The sequence below is a fragment of the Gobius niger genome (assembly GCF_951799975.1).
Source record: "Gobius niger genome assembly, chromosome: 11".
In the NCBI taxonomy this organism is placed as follows: domain Eukaryota; kingdom Metazoa; phylum Chordata; class Actinopteri; order Gobiiformes; family Gobiidae; genus Gobius; species Gobius niger.
The window spans coordinates 29,325,659-29,349,871 of NC_136862.1; the positions used below are offsets into that span (position 1 = coordinate 29,325,659).

At 43.8% G+C, this 24,213-nt stretch overlaps 1 protein-coding gene and 1 long non-coding RNA gene across 2 annotated transcripts in view; both read right to left on the reverse strand.

The window, feature by feature from the left end:
• The window catches only part of LOC306970430, a 441,258-nt gene that overhangs the window by 387,057 nt on the left and 29,988 nt on the right, over nucleotides 1-24,213 (reverse strand). The window lies entirely within an intron of this gene.
• sec24a (SEC24 homolog A, COPII coat complex component) lies at nucleotides 946-24,068 on the reverse strand. The gene is made up of 24 exons (XM_079566054.1): nucleotides 23,886-24,068; nucleotides 20,160-20,720; nucleotides 18,325-18,522; nucleotides 16,686-16,754; nucleotides 14,903-14,965; nucleotides 14,353-14,483; nucleotides 13,110-13,288; nucleotides 12,866-12,968; nucleotides 12,079-12,205; nucleotides 10,224-10,333; nucleotides 10,032-10,144; nucleotides 9,525-9,643; nucleotides 9,387-9,442; nucleotides 8,449-8,655; nucleotides 8,251-8,374; nucleotides 8,002-8,160; nucleotides 6,958-7,131; nucleotides 6,441-6,551; nucleotides 5,256-5,431; nucleotides 4,166-4,303; nucleotides 3,937-4,041; nucleotides 3,562-3,654; nucleotides 3,307-3,410; nucleotides 946-1,382 (listed from the first exon to the last, which is right to left on the reverse strand). Exons 1-24 carry the CDS (start codon nucleotides 23,944-23,946, stop codon nucleotides 1,268-1,270), a joined length of 3,396 nt encoding a protein of 1,131 aa, XP_079422180.1. The 5' UTR covers nucleotides 23,947-24,068; the 3' UTR covers nucleotides 946-1,267.

Below are 24,213 nucleotides of genomic sequence, written 5' to 3' on the forward strand. Positions count from 1 at the left end.
GAGGAAAATACTGAATTTTAACATTTTTAAACTCCGTATAGTCCCTTTAAGTGAAAAGGTTTGTAAAAAAATCAAATTGTGGAATTACATATGGAAGAATTCCTCTGAAAAAAACTTTAAAACATTGTTTAGCAGCTCCCACACACTCCTCTCATCTTGGCGTTTGTGGGAAAGTGGAGGAAAGAAAACCTGCACATGCGCGTTTTTGTCCCGTCTTCAGCCGCTGCTGTATCCAAGAAAAGGAAATGACCATATTTGGATTACAGCGTCATCTCGGTCGCCTTTCGTGCTGCACGTGGATACCAAACACATCAGTATTAGAGAATGAATACACGTGGGAGACCCGGCCGTTGCTACTTCAGGGATAGCAGAACAAAGCAAACAACGTCCTAGAATAAATGTGGTAAAGGGTGAGTTTGGCCTTTTTATTTATTTTATTTTATTTTAACTCGCTAAAACTCTGGCCACTGCGTGAAAAATCAATGTTTTCAACCTGCCGCGTCTCGCCTTAAAGGGAATTTGCACTATGTTTTTATTGAAGCCACACGGCGCAACGATTCACCCAATAAATAGCAGAATAAAACATAAAAACTGTTTTTCATAATGAGCGCGCCTCTTCAGACCGCACTCGTAACTCTGCAGAAGGCGGGACATCGCCAGCTCTTCTTCCAGATGCTTTATTTTGATAAACTATTACAAGGAAGGAAAAATAATCGCATGGTCTGGCTGAAGGTGGAGTTGGACGAGAGCTTTAGTTGCTGGAATGTTCCGCAGCGTGGCTTTACTGTGTCACAATGAAACTACAGCGAAGAAATGACCTCCTTCGTGGCCTTGTTTGAACAGATCTTTGAAGCAGAACAGTTTCCAAAGTATCGGGACATCCCTGTAGAGTGAGGCGAGTGAGGAATATGACATTTGAAGAACAAAAACACGCTCCTGTAACTCTCTCGTTAGACAGCATTGTTCTGGGAGAAAACAAACAAAAACACTTATTTCATCATTAATTATCGACTTCACTGATCATCGTCACCTTCAGGTCGCCGTCCGTCCGCCGCTCGATCCGCCGGGTACAAAAAGTTGCCGGCTGGAGCCTCATGATCGCTCCTCTCCGATTGGTCAGTCTGAAAATGTTTTGGATTTGTCCGCGTTTCTCAGAGAGTCGAGTTAAGTCGTCCCTGCACGTTTGCGAGCGCTCTCTCTCGTTCGGGTCATTCGAGCGTCACGGGAGCGTACGGGGGGGGAGGAGGAAAGTGGGGGGGCGAGGAGGTTATTTGGAGATCTGCTGCTGAAGGTGGAGGAGGAACTCGTAGTAGGACAGCGCCGACTCCGTCCGGTCCTCGATCATGCTCTGCATTAAGGTGGACTTCATTTGACTCTCGTCCCTGAGAAACACAGGAGGGAACGGCGTGAGGGAGTGAACTGTTAGACTGACTCCAAATATGGAGAACTGGTTTGGCAGCGACCTCAAAAACTGACACGCCAACAACCCAGTCCTTCCCCGTCATATGATTTCAGGGCAATCAAGTCATAACATGTATCTGAACAGATTTCACTAAAGCTACAGTCTGTCGACGCCTGTCACAACCACAGCACTTCAGATTTGATTTACTGACAGTGATAAACAATATTACGAAGGTAATAAAGAACAGTATTGTCTAAGCCACCGAAGACAACTACAGCCAAAATGGAAATCAGTAATCTCTTGTTTTAGAGGTACGCATATTTTCAATAACACTTAAAAGGGGCTAGATTCAAGTTGGTCATTTTATACTCACTGCTGCCACCTCAGGTCTTACGCGTAACTACAGTCTCCATATTAAGCTCGTGCATGACGGCACTTCTGACCTGAAGTAACAACTTTTTGAGTGACAGTGCAGGATTATAGAGGCAGTTGTGGTGAACAGGTCTGAGCTCCTACACATTAGGACATGGCTGAAACATGTAGAGGGAGGAAAATACTTAGTTTTAACATGTTTAAACTCTGTATAGTACCTTTAAATTAGTAAATTAGTAGACTAGTAGCATTTCACCATTGTGAGATCTATAAAGGCTAAAGGCCAACTTAAATCGCAATAAACAAGAAACAATAAAACACAATTCACAGTAAAAAATGTAAAAAGACTGAAAAATGTGGAAAAAACAAACGATAAGTTGATATACACCTGTCTGACAAAAACGGTGGTATCTTGGGACCCCCCACAGAGGGCATCTCGACCCTCCAGGGAGGTCCCGCACCCCTGCTTTAGACTAGCCTGGCTAACGTCAGACTGCTGTGTGCGCTCGAATCATTTCAAACTGCACAGCAGCCTGGGGACCATGGCCGAAATGTTCACGTGGATTTGGGAACCAATCACAGAACGAGGAGGGACGGCAAGACGATGACGAGCTATTCAATATACGGAAGCTTGTCGTTTGTTTACGGATTAAAAAAAATAAAAAAAACTTTATTTACAGATCCAACATGACAGCAGCAGAAGCAATGCCATTTTTTGATCAAGCTTTAGATCGTGTTAAATAGTGAAAGTTTGAAAGTAGTTTACAGCGGGTACGTCATCTCATACGATTGGCTGTGGCCTCGTGCAGACGCATGATAGACATTCGTAGCCCAATAAACGGCTCTGGACGATCGTAAACCACACCTCTCCTACCAGAAAATGAATTGGTGTCCCCAAACCAGTGTGGCATCGCTTTTTACTCGCTTTTTTCAGAACTGGTTTTAATGCTTATGAAAATATAACTTATTTAAATGGATAACATCAGTTTCAAGTTCAACAGTTACATAATTATCGGTTGATTTCAGCGAAGCAGCAATTTTAATGAAGAAATGTTATTCATATTTGAATTTTTAAGCTGCTGACAGGAAGTGACATAGAAGAAGGCAACATAGCAGTTTGACTCATTTCCCATCGAATTGGTCGGCACGGCAACAGCTTCAAATTGTTTACCTTCTTCCATGTCACTTCCTGTCGGTGTCCAATAAGGAAGTGGAACTATAAACATCACAAAAATGCCAAACTAAAGAAAGCTGGAACAATCTTTAGCAAAATCGGAAATATAACCGTGTCAACAATGTTTTAGCAAAAATTGTGTCTAATGTGTCACATGCACTTTAAATAAACCTTTTCACCAGAGTTCAGCAGGTGTAAGTGTATTAACGTGAGTGTAAATGGGCGGCTTCTTGACACGTTATTTTAGCCTTGGTTTGGTCCATTGAGTTTTTTCCCTCCGCTCAAACGAGTGTCCCGTGTGTGTGGCCTAATCCACATGATCCCTAATCAGAGCCTGGTTTCAGCGGGCGTTCCTGACCTGATGACGTGCAGCGTGGGAGCGAACGGCCTCTGGTCCTTCAACCATCCCACAAACGCTCGCACTCTCTGGGACTCCGCCGTGTCCAGCTCTGGGAGGAGATACTGCGGGAGCAACACAAGGAGTCATGGATCTGAGCGGCCCCCGTACACGTCCCACTCTCTGTATAATGCTGCTCCCTTCACTTATACATTCTTAAAAGCTGAGACACGTTCATCATTTGAAGACCTCTTAATGGAACGGAGCATTTCATACCAGGTTTTCAGGCACAGCGGCGTAGTTCGGGACGCCCAGCACTTGTGAGACGAAGGAGGGATTGCAGTTTCGGCCGAGCCACAAGTACATCACCTAGGCAACACAATCAAAACATTGTTTACCAGTTCTCGCCAGGACAGAGGGAAGAACCCATAAAGAATAGATCTTCTGAAAACGTTCTCATCAATTTACTTCCTTTAGATTTGGCTAATAATAACATTCCAATGCCATTTATTAGCCTTTGTTTTTTTTAAGGCTTTCTTGCGGTGACGAGGATCTAAAGATCGGTCGCACAAAGTTACTTGACTAAACTACAGGAACAAGAGATGGAGGAGCAGCTTGAGGAGATCTCCAGAGTCTGCGTTTGTCACGTACCGTCCCGGCGTCCATGAGGAAGGCTCCCTCTCGGGTCAGCTTCTCCACAGACAGCTGCAGGACTCTGGGCTGGGGGATGGTCCGGTCGTTTATGTTCAGCGCGCCCTGGGAAAACAGATCAAGCTTTTAACCAGAATAAAAAATAAAATAAAAACATCTGGGGAGTTTGCTTTAAAGGAGTGGATTGAATCTCTTGTTGACTTCAGTGGTGTTTGTATTGGCCCCTCACCTCGTCCGTCAGATCGTCCACTCTGTACAGCGAGGGGTGGATCATTAACATTGCGTAGGCCAGAGGCTGGTACTTGAGCTGCAACATGGCGGCCACCCGCTCGTCCAGCCGGGTGCTCGTGCCCACGCGGAACGCTTTCTGGAAAACGCAGAGAAAACAAACTATTACAAAATACCAAATAACCGAATAATGAATAATGGATAGAGCCAGGTTTAAATATATGGCTTTATTTTGAGCATAAATTAGTTAAAGATTTGGGATCTTCTTTATTTTTTGAATAAGTTATTTATTATTTATATTCTGTCACTGACATGTTTGGTGCAAATATCCTACAATTAAACACATGTGTAAACATTACTACGCATGTAGTAGCTCTTCAAAACAATAATAGTGAGCAGTTTACGTTCTGCAGAATCTTTGTACCAAGAATGTGACTTTTCCACAGCAGATCTTTGACGTTTCCCTCTCAGCGCTGCAGCGTCTCTGCTGGTCTGACCCGTGTACTGAAGGTAAATATAATCTCTCTTCTTGTCAGTACTGTGCTTTAACTTTGCTCTACAACTCAACTTTCTCATTCAGTTCTGATTTAGTATCGGTTTAAAACCGGTTTAGTCCTGGTTAAGACCTGGCTCAGACCTGCCCACTCTTATAATGACAAAAGTTTTGCAAATTATTTAATTCCTTCGCTTTACCTGTTTTTTAAAAACACCTGCATTTGTGCTGAAGTAATTGAGAAACAGAAAAGAAATGCGTGCCCGTGCGTTCATGTTGCTTTTTACACTCACTAAAGTTATAGATGACAAAGTGACATTGGGAGGAAACACGGCACCGAAAAAGTGTTTTTTCTGTCAGTACCAAGTAGGCAACATTTAACAGTAGCCAGCCCCTGTGCCTGCATGAGCAGATCCCCTTTTGAGGCTTCACGGGCGACAAAACATCATAAAATGCCAATAGCTAAAGTGACTTAGGTCTATTTTTTAACTTAGACATTAAAATAAAGATGTTGAGGGAGAAAAGTATTAGATTTTTTCATCTGCCAATGTGCTTTTGTAAACCTGGGAGGTGTATGTCCTTGCGTCTCCTTTCTCACCTGTTTATGCAGAGCGAGGATGTAGAGGGGGAAGAGTCTGAGGCAGGCGGGGGCCAGGAGCCCGGGCTGCTGGATGGTCAGCACAGACTGTCGGTAACAGGCCAAAGAGTCGATGGCGGCATTGGTTAGAGCTTCCCTGGCGTCGCTCAGACTGGCCGTGATGGAGCGATCCACGGCTGCACATGGAGGAGGTAAAGGGAGACAAAAGAACAGATTTACCAGAGCCTAATGATGGGGTTCAGATCACATTACTGCATTGGACAGTCTTAAGTTTGCACAGCTGAGACGGGAGACGTGAATCATTCATCCTGAGGACATATTGAAAAGCAGAAACAGAACATGATTTAGCATTTAGCAAATCTTTTATACGCTAATTCTTATCTAAAGTAAAATATCAAAAGGTCTGTACTCTCATTAATGATTTCTAACGAGGCTTTGACCTAAATGTGGGCGGTGGGTGGACAAGAGCTGAAAACATCTGGATCGTTCATAATTTCAGATGTTTGACGGCTAAATGCTAATAGCTAATAAGAGGCGAACAAACACTGAAACTACAACAATGAAACCAAGTTTTCCCGTTCTGCTAACGCCTCGCTGTGACACATTCTGTGAGCAGAACTAGTCCGGTGATGGATTATGGGCTTTAAAAACATGGAGAGTTCTGAGTTCTCTCTACGACGCAAATCCGGGAAACGTGTGGCTTCGGTGGATCAAGAAATAACAACCAAAGTGAACAGCACGTTAGTATAGACAAGTATCAGCAGAACTGCAGCTGCCCTCCACTTCAGTGTGAATCTGTGGGCTCTTCAGTTGAATGCAGAGATGCCTCATGAGCACGCCCTGCTGGAGAGTGACAGTCTCTATAGAAACGGCAGCTGTCTCCACTCGTCTCCATCTGTCCCTGCTCACAACAAGCGACGGGCAGAAAGAAAGACGGGGCGGAATCGCACAGAATGGAGTTTTCCTGTAGACACTTGTTCTGAGGATACAATTTACTAGGAATATTGAAAAGGAAGAGCAAAACTAATTAGCTGAACAGCCCATAAAGGCCACGTAAGCTTTCAATAGTGACAGTGGAGTCTTTCAAAATAAAAACAGACGATTGAAATGAGCCATTATGTCCGGTTTAATCTATTCGCTTACGTGTTGAGTGTGAGATGCCTTTAATGGCGGAGCAGTACGTACCCATACAGGCCAGTAGTCCAGTCATGGCCTGAACGTCGGCTCCAGCAAAAATGTCGGACAGAGAGTTGACCACCGGCAAACACAGAGTGTGGACGCGGATCCGTCTTTCTCCTGCGACAAAACATTTCACAATGTTTAAACGGCTGTGAACAAACGTGAGTATTATTAAGGCGAGACAGTGCAGCTGACAAATAGACGTCATTTTGAAACTTGTGCTGAACATTACTGATATTAATATGAGAAAAAAAATGTATTGCAAGTTTTCTGTCATTTTATGTTTTCATATAAGACATTTTATGCATAAAAATGGCCGAAATCGCTTCCATTTTCAACAATGACATAAAAAAATAAAGTTGCCTTATGTTTTTAGTTTGCTGGTATATTAGTTCAGATTTTTTTTAATATTGTGAAGACTGGAAAGTTTAGAGTAGCTACTAAAGTGTAGATTTTGTCGAGTCGTGTCCCGCCTTAAAACGTTTTTTTTGGTATATTCTCTCAGTCTGGTTGTGAGTGAGACCTTTGCTGGAGGTGTAGAGCAGCGCGGCCTGGAAGGACACCACCTGCATGTCGTCCAGGTTCTCGTCGATGGACATCTGAACGGCGAACCCTGCGTCCGGGTTGACGTTGGGCAGTGACAGCAGGTCTGTGGAGCGGACGAAGAAGTTTCCGTGGAACGTGTGGATGGACAGGCCTGGGGACAGACAGAGAGGCAGGATGATACAAGATGAAGGCAGATGAAGTCAGATGAAGTCAGATGAAGTCAGATGAAGTCAGATGAAGTCAGATGAAGGCAGATGAAGGCAGATGAAGGCAGATGAAGTCAGATGAAGGCAGATGAAGGCAGATGAAGGCAGATGAAGTCAGATGAAGGCAGATGAAGTCAGATGAAGGCAGATGAAGGCAGATGAAGGCAGATGAAGGCAGATGAAGGCAGATGAAGTCAGATGAAGGCAGATGAAGGCAGATGAAGGCAGATGAAGGCAGATGAAGTCAGATGAAGGCAGATGAAGTCAGATGAAGGCAGATGAAGGCAGATGAAGGCAGATGAAGGCAGATGAAGGCAGATGAAGTCAGATGAAGTCAGATGAAGGCAGATGAAGGCAGATGAAGTCAGATGAAGGCAGATGAAGTCAGATGAAGTCAGATGAAGTCAGATGAAGGCAGATGAAGGCAGATGAAGGCAGATGAAGGCAGATGAAGGCAGATGAAGTCAGATGAAGTCAGATGAAGGCAGATGAAGGCAGATGAAGGCAGATGAAGGCAGATGAAGTCAGATGAAGTCAGATGAAGGCAGATGAAGGCAGATGAAGGCAGATGAAGGCAGATGAAGTCAGATGAAGTCAGATGAAGTCAGATGAAGTCAGATGAAGTCAGATGAAGTCAGATGAAGGCAGATGAAGGCAGATGAAGGCAGATGAAGGCAGATGAAGGCAGATGAAGGCAGATGAAGGCAGATGAAGTTCAAAGTCAGTCGAACCCACAACATTCTTAAATAAAACATTTCGAAAAGTGAAACCCAAATATGAACCATCCAAATTCTGCTCATCATCTTGACACTGACCTTTGGTGCAGCGTATCCTCATGACGGCCTCGAAGCCGATCTTTCGTGTGATGTATCTCTTCAGATCTTTCTGGAAGCGTTCGACCTGAGCTGGATTGTGCTGCTGGTGATACGAGGGGTAATAGTACACGCTGCCCGCCGAGTACCGCGATATGCAGCCTGCCGACGCACAGAGAGGGTCGCATTACAAACCCTTAACTACAAGGCAAGAAAAAGCCCCAGATATAAAACAAAAGATTGAAGTGTTACCGAGTGAGGCCAGGTCGCAGTACTGCGCACTGAGCAGGAACAGGTCTACTGCCACCTGCTGGCCGGAACAGTCCAGAGCCAGTTTCTTATAAAAGTCTGTGGCGGGCGATAAGTGCTGGACGTCCTGGAGACAAACACAGGCTTATAAAGAGGCCGTACCTTTGTGTGTGTAGTAAAAGTGTTGAAGCGTATACTTGCCTTGGCGTTGGCCCTCTGGTTGGGGTCCTCTCTGGACTGCAGAGCCCCAGCCCCGAGGTTCGGGAGCTGCGTTTGGAACACGGACATCCTGCCTCCTGTGGGCGACAGCAGCTTGAAGGCGGCCTGCAGCGCCGAGCCCAGAGCCGACTGAGTCTCCATGGTCTTCTCGAACAGAGAGGGCAGGCTCTTCAGCAGGTCCTGCACCAGCTACACAAGGTCAGAAAAGAGGACACAAATGAGTGGAAAAGTTTGGAATCTTTGAATTCAAGTTTGTTGACTTAAGGTGAGACGCTGCAGGTGAAAAGAAAATAATAACGTGGAGATGTTTTTTTGAAACTTTAGCTGTAGCTGTTTTTTTATGTTTTCATATAAAAATAAGGTAATATTGCCCATTTTTATGCATAAATTGCCTTAGTTTAAATCAAAATAAACCACCAAGCCAGTTTTATTTTGTCGAGATATAAATATATTTTTTAATCTTTTTTAGTTTTTGAATAAGCCATTTAGTTGAGGGGGGAAAAAATCGGTAAAAATTCAAATTTTGCCTTGTTTTTGGGGCTCAAATGTCAATAATCAGGCAGGAACTAGATATGGAAAAATCCGTCAACAAAAATGACCCCTTTAAAATGTTGTTAAGTCCAAGCCTGGGAAGTGTGGTGTCTGTATGAGCTACTAAAGAGATGTTGCAAGAGTGGAAAAAACCTATATGAGAAAACGCCACCTAAAGTTTAGAACATTTGGATTACAGCCTCATCTCGGGCACCTTTCGTGATACACGTAGATACCAAACATGTCAATATTTGTGAATGAATAAGCGTGAGAAAGATGAGAAAATGTCTTTTTTTTCTTTTTGCTTTACATTAAAACAGACGTTATGGTAGAACACGAGCTAAAAATGTCAACATTGACGACTGCGTGAAAAATCACCACTTCCTTACCTCTTTGCTCTCATTGAGGTTTACTAGAAGGCTGTCTGGTGTTGGTAAAAATATATCTGCGGAACACAAGAGAACCACAAAGACCGTGATGGCGTCACTTATGTGCAGGGGAATCTTCTTGCTCTCGACGTGCCTCACCTTCAATATCAGAAACGATGAGCATCTGCGGCTGGGAGAGGCCCTCCTGCAGGTTGTAGAAGTGGATGGTGCTGTCGAACGTGATGAATCCAACTTTCGTCCGCGAGTCGCCGGGCAGTCTGCAAAAGAAGTCAAATAGTATCGCGCCTTTATGCATTTCCACGGCAACCACACAGTTATCAGAGTTTAAACGCCGAAGAGCAGGTATTAGAGTTTCTTTATCTTTTACACACCATTTAACACTTTGTTGGTTAGAAAATGGAATCTTGATCGAAAAAACAACTTAATATCCAGCAGATTAACTTCCTGATGTTCAAGAGATCTCCCCATAAGCTCCTCTCACCCCCCTCCTCTTGCTCCCCTTTGCTGTGCAGCTGTTTCAAAACAAGCTAATTGGACTTGACGCAAAACCTTTGAGAAACACTACCATCCTTATGAAAGTAAAACATTTCTACATGCTTCCTGCAACATTAAGTAAATTTTTTTTTTTTTTAAAAGAGTACGTACGAGTCTAAGTTGTCCAGGAGCGACTGACAGAAGACGTGCAGGTATCCCGTCTCCAGAGCGTTGTGGGACACGTCCAGAACGAACAGGTACACGGCCGGCTGCGGAGGTCTCAGCTGCAGCGGAAACGCAGATACCAAAATGAAGACACGTGCTATGAAAGGACAGGGTGAGAGTTTTGAAGAGAGGAGGTACCATATACTCCGAGGGCGCGATGAACTCGATGGTGGCGTTCTGTACCTCCGGCCTCTTGTGGGGCTCGCCGTAGGCTCTGCTCACCGGGTTGTACATGAACTCCTCGGGCACTGAGGCAAACGGACTCATGTTAGGGTCTGGTGATGAAAGCGCTACAGTCTGTGGTTCACTTCGCTTAAGAGAGACGAGATGGTTTGTTTCACGCCTTAAAGTTTGGACACTAGATTATTAACTGGTCTACAATAGCATTACCTCTGCTGTGTAGTTGCATAAGACTGATCGAATAAAAAAGGAACAGCTTTAACAAGTGCAAACCTGTAAGAAATGTAAGGAACAGGCGACAGCTGCGGGTTCGCCAGTGGCTTCAGAAGCTTAAGGGGAGACACTGCAGGCAAAACTCAATTTTTTCAGTTTTCAGGTTTTGGGCCAAATTGGTCTCTGAACATACAAGCTTTCACCCGGAAACAGAAAATACACCGAATCTTCACAAAAACATGTTTCAATATTGCGCTGATTCAATGTTCCCCCATAGACTTATATGGGAGAACACAATTTCAAGGGCCTTTTTCTCAAAACACATTTTTCTGTCATTGTGGCGACACTATGTCCACGTCAGTCGGACCTAAAGACTTCAAATATTCCAGCCTTGGACTGAACAATATTTGGAAGATTTTTTCAGAGGGATTTTTTATTATCTAATCCTTAGCCCCATTTATTGAGTTTTGAATGTCAAAAAATAAGGCGGAAATTACATTTTTACGAATTTTTCCACAAAAAAACAGCTTATTTTAAAACTAAACAAGAAATCTTAAATCCCCTCTTAAAACATCTTGGTAACTCATTTATCAATAAAATGAAACCATGAATTTCAATGTAGCTCGGTCCATGATTCAGATTTTGTCGCTGAAAAGATGGGAATTTGGGGCATTTTTAGGCATAAAACAACTTGTTCTTATATGAAAAGATAAAATGACAGAAAACTTGCAATGTATTTTTTTTCTCACATTTATGCCAGTGATCGACAGCAAACGTTTCAAATTGATAACTGTAAATTTACATTTTTTCCCTATTCACCTGCAGTGTCTCGCCTTAAATAGAACATTTTCAAGTCCTATATGTTTGTCACTGGGAGTGCCACCATTCAACATTTTTGAGTCATGATTACGGATATAGGGAATTATGGATTAGGAAAAATAATGCAATTTTATTCTTTGTTCACAAAATGAAACAAGAAACAGCTCCTAGTTTTGGAGTTTGAGTCAATGGAAGATATTAGCGTTAAATGAAACCGGAGGAAAGCCTTGTTTTTTGTTTGAATATACATTTTATACATATCCAAGTTCAATGAACCAGCTACACATATTTATTCAATTATAAAAAACAAATAGAAAATTGAGTTCGATCAATATGAGGACAAAAAAGTCGCGATGCATTTGTTGCCATATTGTCCTATGAAACTGTTCTCTGCACATTGTTTTGGGAGGGATTTAACACTGGACGCTGTTTCTTCAGCCAATAGCGGTGAGCGGAACTGTTTGGATCAAATACACTTGGGCTCAGAGCAGTTCACTGTAGTTTTATGATTGCGATTCTACAACTGGTAAAACAACAACCGGTTTTATACCTGGTAATTATAAAACCGGTTCATCTTAACATCACTAGTTTGTCCTGTAATATTCTTTATTAATACTTAACGTTGGCCTTTCATGTTTTAGGTTAGCACACAGACTAAAGAGAAGTGGCTCAAATGAAGCTAAAACTAACGGTGAACAACAGTTAATGATGAAGGATTATTGGAACACTGCTAAAGCACAGCGTGTTGGTTAAGCTAAACTAAAGAAGTCTTGCTCCTCACCATCGTTGACCCGATAGCACAGGTTGCACTTCCACCGGCGCTGGTCCAAAAACGACACGAAAGGATTGATGTACGTCCGACAGGAGCGACACCTCACGATGGTACTGGACGTCACCACAGGCAGCTGCTGCGAGATTCAAAAACGGAGAAGAAAAACTTGAATGAAGGAAAACTTGTAATTGCATGATTAGGACAGTTAGGGATTACACTGTCGAGCACTTTCTGTTATTACTTCAACGTGGTATCAAGTAGCCTGTTTGCCTGGAAAATGTAAAACTAAATATCTTTCAAGCAAAACTGGTGTCATGTCTAGGGCTGGGTACCGTTAAACGATACCAGTCTGGTATCGGGAAAAAAGTTAAGGTTCTACTGATAACGGAAAAATAAAAGTAACGACAGCAGGAACCGAAGTTTAGACCCAAGTTTTAAAGCGGAAGTGACTTTGTTGTTTCAGCTGAAATAAAAGATACCCGCCATTTTTTATTTATCTCTATAAATTCGATTGCCCATCTTCCCAATTTTTTCAGATTTTTGCCGTCATTTTCCTTAATTTTTTTTTCATAATTTCTCCTAATTTTCCCCCATTTTCCTCCAAATTATTCCCCATTTTTCATTTCCTGACATTGAAGATGATCCTGATATTGTAAATTTGCAGATCTTACAAACACTATGGTTCTGTTTTTGGGTAGGTACCGTAAAAAGTATTGTTCAAGTCCTGGGTTTAATACAACAGTACCCAGCCTTAGTAATGTCTGTATCCACCATCATTTAGAAGTGAAGTCCGTACCGACAGGTCTTTGAAGGGATGCAGCAGGAGCCCCAGGGGCATCTTGGCCTTGTTGAGCAGGGACTGAGTCTGAGGGATACTGGTCAGAGTGGAACGAAAAACCCTGGAAAACAAACACACGTTTACTTTAGTTACAATGGTGTGCAGATGATTCATTACAGGTAGCATATCTTTTGTCACTCTCCAGTCCAGATGAGTGCTTTTAGAAACCTTTCTGTGGTAGTATACAAAAGTAGTTACTGACTCTGGGTTGCAGTTGACCCTCTGCAGGTCCTGGGTCAGGCAGGGCGTGGGGGCGGGCAGCGGTCCCGGCGGCAGCAGGTTTCTCTCCTGGAGCAGGTTGACCACACGCAGAGCCTCGGGCATCCCAGACTGAAGACTCATGGCGGCCATAGAGGGGCTGAGCCCGGCCGGGCCAGGGGGCTGTGGCAGAGACCAGGGCAAGCTCATTATTATGGGAGACACTGCATTTGTTGTAAAGTTGTAGAGTTCGTTTGGATCACAGGAAGACTCAGCTGAGGGATACGCTGAAGTACAGCTCATGAGGAAATAAATTATTAATACAGAGAAGCAGCAAGACAATACATAATATCGAGCTGTTTGCTCTTCCAATTCATCTTCTATAACCTACTTTTTACATTGTAAGAAATATTTAACAATGCTGGGTTTTTTTCTACAATGCAGAAAGTTAAAAGAGCTGCTATTACGTCTTGGCAACGAATTGAATATTGATTTATGCTCAGGATATAAAAGAAATGATATATTAAGATGAGAAATGAGTTCATAAATTAAAGCAAATGCAAAAAATGTCTGGGTTTTAAAAACAGATTGAGATCCGTTCTTTGAAGCATCTTTGTTCTCTTAATGCAGAGTAAATACTTTCTCAAAAGGTGGCATTTTGACGCTTTGACGTCTTTTGAGGCTTAAGTCTGGACAGTGATGGTTGCACATGCCTGACCTCTGAACTTTCATATGGCCCTTTTCCACTGGCACTTCCCACTCTGCCCAGTGACAGCTCTACCCATGCAGTCGAGTGTTTCCACCAGACCAGGGTCAAACAGGGTCAGCTAGGCACAACCAGGTCCGAGTTTTGGGACTGAGCTCTGGGCTAGACGTGACCAGAATGCAGAGGAGACGACCGCCTTAACTCAAACAAGCAGGTCATACAGGTTTTAATATACTGCTGTTGAAAAAGCATATCAGCATTTAGCCGCTATGAGCACAACTTTAGCTGCTGTTAGCATAGTTAGCATAGTTCGTCTTTCAGCTGCTTCTTTCCTCAAGTTTTTGCCTTGGCACCTCTGAATAATCCCATTAACTCAATCGAAAGGCAGAAAGCTGTTTTATCGCGACTCAAAAAACTTTCATCTCGGTTCTGTTGTTGCTTCAGTAACAACAATCACCAACTCACCAGTCTCAGATCAATGACATTTGTTGGCATCGATATTTCGGGGGGTATCGGGGTTGTGCGTAAGGTCTTGCCTCACCTGTTGATATGGCTGCTGATTGAGGGAGTAAGGCTGAGCGGTGTGCCCCGGCGGCATGCTCTGGTACCCGGGCGGGAGAGACGGATAGTGCCCCAAGTGTCGCCCTGGAGGTCCTGGCTGAAGAGCGCCACCTGGAGGGAGGAGAACTGGGGTGAAGGGCTCAATTTGTACAAAACGTAGAGACATATTTCATTCCTATGTTAGACTTTATTCTGGCTTTTGAGCCTTGATATATTTGTAGTACAACTTAGAAATACCCTATAACTTAAGTGTGATTAGATGTAGCTCTGCAAAAGACCAGTAGAGGGAGCACACCTGCCTTAACCGACTTCAGACACTTAAAACAGAGATGGCTACTAATCAGTGCACGGAAGTAACATGACCACAGGCAAAGTTAGACAAGAGTTCCAAAAGGTGCAGCCGTTTTGAGAGCAAATGTGATGGACTTAAATAACATCAGTGAGCAAATAAGTTGGCAAACAAACCTGCAGCCCACTCCAGGCATGTGTCGCATTATAACATGGTTAAGAGCGCTCCGAAGTAAACCTACCTGTTGTGTTGTCCACGTGATTGTAGTTGTTCGGAGCCTGTGGGCCATTCCCAGCCATCGCTCCTGTTTCAGAGCAAACACACAAGTACATTTCAGTACATTTTCCCCCCATTAACGCTTCCTCGACACTTTTGAAGGGCGAACTACGGACTTCAAGCTTAAAATAGAAAGGAGGTGAGCACGAGGTGGTCGTTGGATGGCACATTTACACACATACACAGACATAATGGCACGAGGGCGATGAACATAGGGATTCCCAGACACCAATAATCCGCTAAAAGATCAGTTATCTGCAATGTCACACAACTATCCTTCTTCCTACGTGAAAAAACGGTCACATTTGGTTAGGAGTTGGTGCCACCCGCTACAGCAGAGAGGCTTAGTCCAAAAGTCGCCAAAATGGGTATGAATACTTTCTCCCCGGCCTTTCACAGTAATTATTATAAAATCTACATTTGGAACACTTGAAGTTCTACAGTTTTTACAATTTTTCAACTCCTCTTAAAACTTGTGATCAGGACAACTCATTTTTATCCTATTTTTGCAACACTTGAAAATGTTTAGTGTCTTCTTTTGGATTGTCAATAAAAAATGAATAGTCTAAAATAGAAGGGATGTCATGGGCCAGGTCACAGCACCCGCAGTCCCAGGACAGGTTGAAAGTTTTATGTTTAATGTGGGATATTTTTACTTTACTGTCATTTTCTGTCACCTCTTAACTTCCACCTGAACCGAGCACATTTTCTCCACTCTGGTTTTACCCAAATCTAAAAGCTTCTTGAAAATGAGACGAAAGCGAGGATGAAAATGCAACAAAAAGCGAGAAAAATGTGTAAAAAAGCAATGAAAAAGTGACAAAAGTTGACGACAACACGGCAACATCACAAAGAAAATGATCCGTGTAGATGAGTTTTGCAGGTCTTAGCTTTCAAATGAGACCTAGAGGCTGTGTGTACCTTTAAGATTTGGGTAAAACTGGAGAAAACGCACTTGGTTAAGGCGGGAGTTTTTGTGGCATCAATACATCGTTTATCGCAATATTTTTGGTGACTCAATAATCGCACTTGTAATTCTGTGATGTTGACAGGTCAAGTGTAAATAATAGTAGCCTAGTGTCACAAAGGGAACTATTTACCCCAAAAGGTACATCGTGTCTGGTCATCCCTGGACATTACACAAATGACGATGTTTACTTGGCAAAGCTGTGGACCGCTACTTTAAAATTCACTTCACAAATCTCCCGCCCCGGCCCAGGACCCTCCGGCTGTTCTCGTGGTGTTTAGGCTTTAAAGACGGGTCCATTCATTTTGCCAAGTAAACCTTTCTGGACACGATAATGCATGAGGTGTGGTCTGTTGCACACGTATGAAGATGAGCTGAGGAGAAAGGAGAAAAAAAGTGCTGATGAACGATCTAAAAACGAGGAAACTTAATAAAATCACGGCTAAGAGACGGCGGGATCAGGGATGCGCTGGAGCTGAGTGAGTGAGAAATCGCTGCTTTTAATGCGGGAGTGTCGGGTTTCAGAGTCGTGAACGGACGTGAGCCGGAGCGAGAGGCTGGGCCCATCTGGAAATTATGGAAATTTAAAACACTGGACACAACCTGGGGCTGGTTTGGAACAGCCAAAAGCATCTACACGTCCAAACTAATTATTTTTGATGGGAGAGTTTTGTTGCGTTTCCTTCTCACTAAAAGACAGTGCATCCCTGAGTCGGACAGCGGTATAGGGGGGCACAAGGATGGACACGTGTGTTTCTGTACAGATTCAGAGAGGTCAGACCTGGGCACTCCACATCCCCCTCCTCAGATTCAGAGGGAGGGGCGGAGCCGTGCGCCCCGTCCCACTGAGCTGCGTGGACAGGACAAAAGAAGGACCAGGTTAGTACGGGACAGCTCACTGGCTTAGAGAGAGAAACTTCATTTGTGTGTAAACATTCAAAACAGGCTTCATTTTTAGGTCACAGCATAATGGGATGGGTGCGCATTCAAAGCTTCACTCCCCATCAACACAAACTCCTCTTTCTTTCCCCGGCGACACGGACGGAGCTACTGGTGGCCAGCTCTGGTGGAGGCTTTTCACCACTCGCTGCTCTGCTGACAAGGGGAGAGCTGTGCTACAAAGCTAGATTTCGAGAGGAGATGGGACGCTCCATGGGAGTTTCACAGGTCACTCAAACACTAGGGCTGAAAGATATATTGTTATCGTATCGAGATATGAACATTCAAGATATTAATATTGAAAAACCAAGATATAAACGATATAGATTTTTATCAATAAAACTTGATGAAAAGTTTTATTGTCTTTTGGACTGTGATGGGGCTTTTTTTATGTGTGGTTTTCACCAAACCCGTTATATCGCATATTGATATTGAGATGTCTGGCATACAGTAAGTATGGAGACCTTAGTGATATTTTTAACTTTAACCAGAAAGCCCTTCTTAGTTTGCAAAATGAATTTTCAAAAGTAAATGATCAAGCTCCTCCCCCGCCCTCCTGATTGGACCTGACAGGCTGGTTCACAGGAAAAGCTTGTCTCATTGGTCGACGCAGTAGGATACTAGACTTATTTATTTATTTATTTATATAATGTAATATAACTAAATAAATAAAAAATAAAATAATATAGAACATTTTATAAAATGTGTAAAACATTTAGACTTCCAGACTCTCACTTAAAGGTCTTTTTAAGACTTGGAATCACAAGAATGACGACTCACACTATATGCAAATTATGGTCAAATGTTATACTCTAAAAATAAAAAGTAAAAAGAAAAATGTATAATTTAAAACAAGCCACCCTCGTAATATCAAATAAACAAATGGGTTTTACAATAACAATCCGGGAGTGATGGAGGGTAGCATTATCTTTTACATATCGCCTCAATTTGCAATCATTTAAATGTATCATTGTATCTAAATATACAAACAATCCGACCATGAAGTCGACTGAGGAACAGTTTCGCACACAGGGCCATTGGAAAGCTGAACTCCCTGCCCTCCCTCCCACCGCTCCACAATCAAGGATGAGAGAAACATAATTTCAAATCATTCACATGGTTTGACAAATAAAAAATCCTGAATCTTGAATACATTGTTGCTGTAATTTTTATAAACTAGCGAGCCGCGAGATGCTAAGAACGTAGCCGTGGATGGAGCCAAACTGATGCACACTGATCTGACACGTTCGAAAGATAAGAACTCCCGGACCATCATCTTAAACTTTTTAGCTCAACGATGACTTCCCATACTCACGTAATACGCCACCGAGTGCTTACAAAGGGTCTCCCCCTTTGGGACGAGGAACAGTTGACTTTAGGCAGTGGAAAGTAAAACCCCACACACATCACTCGCATGATCCAGGAATCAAACTCGGGACCTTCCTGTTGTGAGGAAAGTGCGTTTCACCCGTAACTCTTACCGTCAGCCTTTGGTGGGGGCGGGGGTGTGGCGTGGCCCATGGGGGGACCTGGCGGAGGAGGAGTGGGCTTCATGGAGGGAGGGGGTCCCATTGGAGGGGGTCCCATGGGTGCCGCTGCCGAGGGAGGGGCGACGAACGGAGGTCTGCCCGGCTGGTACGTGTGCGGGGCCATGGGCGTCGCCGGGGGAGGAGCTACACCTGAGGAGAGGCGGGGAAAGGTGTTCAGGTCGACTTTTCCTTTGTTTGGCAAGAGGCCAGTAAATATTCCGTCACATCCTCCGCCTGCTGCCAAACACAGGTCTTTAGTTGCTGACGAAGCTTCTTGGCTGAGGCGCGAAGCCAAATGATTTCTTCGGAGCTAAAGTTGGCGACTTTGTGGGCGGAAAAATGGGGAGAATCTGCACAGACGAGTTCACTTTCACGCAGAGCCACTTTGGGACAAGGTAATGAGAAGGTAAACGGACACGCAAGAGCCTTTGTTCTCGTCACTGTAAATGTAAAGGCGCACGATATTCAGAAAAATATGCAGTATTTTCAATCAGGGTTCCTGCACATAATGTGAAATGTAAGACCACGGGGCCAACTAAAGATGACGCACATTTTCTATCAGTGGAAGTCAAAAACAAAAACTATCCCATTTATATTAATTATCATTTAGAACAGAAATGAACAACCAACATAGTATCAAATAAATTAATTTCTATATAAATTGTAACCATTTATTAATCCAATCTCTCAATCTAGTTTACTTTAATTATTGTTAGAACGGTTCCACTAATGCCCAAAGGAAACGCAAAAGGAGTCTGTGCTGCACTTCGCTCGGGACAAACAGCTCTGTGTCAAACAGTTCAAACCACAAAGTACAAAACAACAGGGAGCTCCAGTACAGGAATATAACTACACGTAGAACCGTACATAGTGTTAGAAACACTGGGACACTTTTATTTGGCATCAATAAGACCGAATGCTCAGAGTTAAATTTGACAAGACTACATTTAGGCAGCGCTGAGAATCCATCAGCTAAACACCAAACCTGATCAGATTGAAATAGAAAGCTGAACTTTGTCCGAATGTAGGAGTGAGTGGTGTGACTGTGACCACAGGGCAAGGTGCAGCTCCAACGTAGCAGCGCGGACAGAGATAGGCCTAATCTCTTCACATGCTACGGACGACACTGAGGAGACGGAGATAGTCACGGCACACTCGCTCTAGAGCAGGGCTTTTCGAGGCGTGTGTGAGTGAGAGCCGCAGCGCTGGTCCAGGGGCGCCGTGGGAAAAACGATTATTTACGTGACGAATGCAAAGAGGGCTACAGTGACTTCCTGTTTTGATCCAGCACACCAAAATAAAAGCACCATCTTATTCATTAGTTCAACTTTCTTCCTGCCTAACTATTAACAGACAAAACACTTGTATTTAATTATATTCTTGTAATGTTGCAAATACCTGCTGAACTAATCAATGAGACGAGCTGTGTGCTTTTATTGTGGCGTGCTGGACGGAAACAGGAAGTCACTTCTTGGGCGGTGTTGTTATGATTTGAACTTATGCACAGAGTCAATTAGCCTTGCAGCACTTTTTCAACATTTGCTAGCATCAAATTAGCATTAGCCTTTAGCTTCAGAGCTAAAACAGAAACATCAGTACATCAGAAGTTTCCTGAGGTAATATTTACATCCAGTAAGTAATTATGTGGCGCCTGCATGCTTTCTGCACATAATGTTTAAATATTAGTTTCAGCGAACACCTCACAGGCAATAGGCATAAAACAAGGACTGAAGTTAGCTTCAGTGTTATTTTCAGATAATGTGCTTTTGTCTAATCATTTTTCATACCTGGCTGGCTGTAGGCGTGAAGAGAGGTGGGGGGCAGTCCTGGTCCTGGGGCCAGTGGGGCGCTGTGCGGAGCGGGCGGGGCGCTGTACGCTGCTGAGGTGGGCGGGGGCATAGAGGGGGGCATGTGATTGACTGCGGCCTGTCCGTGGGGCGGGGTCATTGAAGCAGGAGGGTTCGCGGCGGGCGCTGCGTTGTACTGCCAGGGCGGCTGCTGCTGATGATGCGGGCTGGCGTAGTACCCGCTGGAAGACGCAGGGGGCGGCGGAGGGGTGCCCTGAGCAGGGGGGGGCATTCGCGGCACCGGGCTGGCGGAGAGCGGCGGGGTGTGGGGCAAAGAGCCTCCTCCCATGGGCGGGCGGTGCATCAGCGGCTGGGAAGGGGCGTATGAAGTGGGGGGCGGTCCCGGGTGGTAGGAGCTGACCGGGGGGCCGGGCTGGTATGGGGCAGGGGAGGGGTACAGTCCGGGGGCCATGGGGGCCTTGGCCTGGAGCGGGTTGTAGTTCGGGTGCGGGGCCATGCCGTAGTTCACGCCAGGCAGCGGCTGCAGGTTCTGGGAGGGACCTGGGACAGAGACGAGAAATTACAGGACACAGCAAGAGACAGATCACAACTCTTTCTTTCTTTAGCATAGTTTGTATCTTATAGCAAGAAGTAGTTTGTCGTGGGTTTGTCAAATCGCAATTACAGATGAAAACGGGAGCAGCGTCACGTAAAAAAAATCTAGTTATTGACATTATAGTTGAATTACTTTAGACTATGAAGGTCTTTGAAAATAAAATACATTTATTGCACGTTTCTGATCCTGAACATGACCCTTAGCATTTATCTTCACAGATTTCCATCCTTTAATTGGTGAAAAAGGCCAGACTGATGATTAAAATCTAGTAAACTGCCCCCAAGTGACTTTTTCAGCTTCAACACAAGCTAACCCTGACTTTGTCTTTGTCGACACACCTGGCCGCTGCTGCCGCTGCTGAGAAGCGGACACAAATTAGGACGGAAATAACCTTGAAGAAATGAAAAATGCACGACTTTCCTCCCCCCCCCCCCCCGTTTCTCTCCTCAATCACCCCAGCAACCTTTCCAATGACTCCGAAAGCCAAAGCTCTAGAAAGTTCTGCCTCGTGTAACACATGCAAATCTAGTCAGAACATTTAAAAACAAACTTTGCAAAGTGTTTGGAGAGGCAGAGCTGAGGGCACAGGCAGAAAGAAGCGTGACTCCCGTAGAAACAAAGGGCTATACGGTAACTCGGGACAAAACGTGTTCAGTGACTACAATAAAAAAGGACTTTGGATCTCCTGCCTTCCTCTTAGAATTTATCCTGAAAACTTTGACAGAACTACACATTCCATACATTATAATAGTGATGGAGTTAGTTCAAAAAGCTACACTCTCTCACACCTAAAGCGCAGGACTTATCCGGCCCTCGCTGTGCGATTACGTAAAGGAGACGGGTTCAATCCACTTAACACACACACTACGTTTGCAAAACCCCGATCAGTCCGAGGAGTAAAAGGATTACCCACAACTCCTCAATGAGCAAAGATAGACTGGACTTTTAACAAGATTTAATTTAGCTTTGTGCATTCAAAGTGACTTTCTCCAGTGTTTTATATTTGTATTTGACGACTTGATCTAGTTTCATACAAAAAAATGTTCCATGAATAGGCTGCATTACAATATTGTATATAAAACATAAAACACAGACTGTATAATAATATATTGAATTTATTTTGACTTTTTATTAGGACAATATCGATTTTTGTGACAATATATACATTTTTTGATATGTCGCAATATTTTTCGGTTGTTTTTTCCTTTTTTTTTTAATCGATACCGTCGTAATAATACCTAATTAAAAGTTTTTAAAAAGACAAGTTAGCCCTCAAAACGCAGGAAATAGTGTTTAAGGGGGGGTCTACATTTCTGCACTTCAGCCTGCCCTTTTGCTGAGAAAAAATTTGCTGAGAACCCTGACACTAAGTTCCTTGAGAGTTTGTTCCAGGAGACATTATATTCACAAGCACAAGAACGTCAGTATAAACTCAAACTGAACACTCTCTATTTATCGGAGCACAACAACCAAAGACTGTGTTCCTTTAAGAGTGATAACTGCTCTCGCTTCAGGACAAGTGTAAAATCATTCAATTTAAAAATGGTCCAAGAACGGCTCTGACGATTACGAGCAAAGCAGTTAAATTATGTGCAACTACTGGGGGAAGAAATGTTGCTGCAGCGTTGGGCTATCACAAACAAAGTATCACAGAGTTCAAAGTTTGAAAAGTAGGTCAGAAGTGCTTATTTTCTCCTTTTGTGTGAGTGAGGGTGTATTTCAGCATAGAAACATAGGATGATGACGCCTTGTAATGTCTGAAGAAGTTCACGAAGAACAAAGCATTCACTTGTCGGAGCAGCAAGTAGGCAGCAGCAAAAGCAGAACTCAAACCACTGTTTAACCATTTTAAACTGTGCATTGCAACAACAAAAACACTACGATCACTGCAAAATGACTGAAAGTGATGACACACAACGCACAGATAATTAAAGATACATTTAAATTGACTAGCGTGCTGTCCACATTGTCGATGCTGCCTTTCCAATTGTTGTTTATATTATTTTGACAGCATTTCTATCTTGTGGTAAGTTATGAAAGACCCTGTGAATGTCACCCTCTCATGGGAGTGTCAGATCCCGTAAGTATAACACTGCAAAGATCACATTTTCTGGGTCAGTCGGTCGCTCTGTATTCTAGAGAAGAGCTTTCCTGCTGGATCCGACCCAATACGCCACATGTACAGGGAGAAGTAAAGATGCCAAAGCGCCGAGCAGCTAGCCAGTCATGTCAACCCTCCAGAGCTGCTGTGCTGAGTCTGACTGCTCCCATTGCACAACAGGGAGGGAAGCCCAGCAGCGATTACTCAGGAGGTACCGAAACTAGTGACAGTGCGTTTACACCAGGGGATTGGGCGCACTTCTAATAATAGCTGTGTCAAGAGATGCTATAGGAGCTAACAGGCCTGGGCTTTATTACATGTGATGTTTATTATGGTCACTTCACTAAATAGTATGGTTAAGTATGGTTTGGGCTTACTGCTTGAAACTGTAAAGGGGGGGGGGGAAAAAAGAGTTATGACAAGTGGTGTTAGTTTCTAAAAGTTCAAGTTTGGTTGTTTTGGGAGGTTGTTAAAAGCTTTGAATAACAAAAGCTTACACTGAAGTTACTATGTGCTAAATTAAAGTATAACAGCGTTCGATGTAAATAAAAATAATAAAATAACTTATCCAGGATTGCCATGTATTTTACTATTATTTTGAATGATAGATTATGCCATACTATGCTACACACACCACATAAGAAACACAAGCATAAACTGTGAGCCTTGCTTGAAAGTGACATTGTTTACGTAGAATTCTTGGGTCGCTCCTACCTGTTGGTTTGCCACATCGGTAAACCATGGCTTTAATTCGTGTTGCGTCGATATCGGCATTTTTGAAGCACACCTGACACCTTAAATCAACAACTTTCCCGTCCAGATTAGCCACGGTCAAGCCCCGGCCAGGAGATGACAGCTGGTTAACTCGCAGCATTAGTAAGAAAGCCAGTTAGCTCACAATTAGCCGCACAGCGACGTCCGAGAACTGTTGCTAACTAGCTAGCTAACTTTACAGCTCCGCCGTCACCTTCCCGTTGCTTAAAAGTGTAACGTCTGTCCGTGTACCCACCGTTTGCGTATGGCTGCCCTCCTCCCGTCCCATTCTGGGAGTTGAAGCCCGCAGTTGACATCTTGAAACAGAAACGCTGAGATCTTATGTAGCGGTGAGGCTAGCCGCGTCTTCTGCTAGCTCACCGAAGCTAGCGCTTTTGCCGCTACGTCAAAAACTGTAGCCGCGGTGCGCTGGTTATTTCTCGTCAGTGGTTTCAAAAAAAAAAAAAAAAAAAAAAAAAGTTCGTAAATTAGCCGATCACTGGGCCATGGCCGCTCCCGAAAGCCCGTGGAGCCCGTAGAGCCGTGTCGGGGGGGGGTGGGAGTATCGGGCCTGTTCGGGGGGT

Excerpts from the sequence above, each read along its gene's own strand:
- sec24a (XM_079566054.1), bottom strand. The coding sequence starts at position 23,946 with ATGTCAACTGCGGGCTTCAACTCCCAGAATGGGACGGGAGGAGGGCAG. Across the intron at positions 16,755-18,324 it reads GCCCCCACCAAAGGCTGACG|CTCAGTGGGACGGGGCGCAC; the intron begins GTAAGAGTTACG and ends CTGTCCACGCAG. Across the intron at positions 13,289-14,352 it reads ATCAGCAGCCATATCAACAG|CCCCCTGGCCCGGCCGGGCT; the intron begins GTGAGGCAAGAC and ends TCTCTGCCACAG.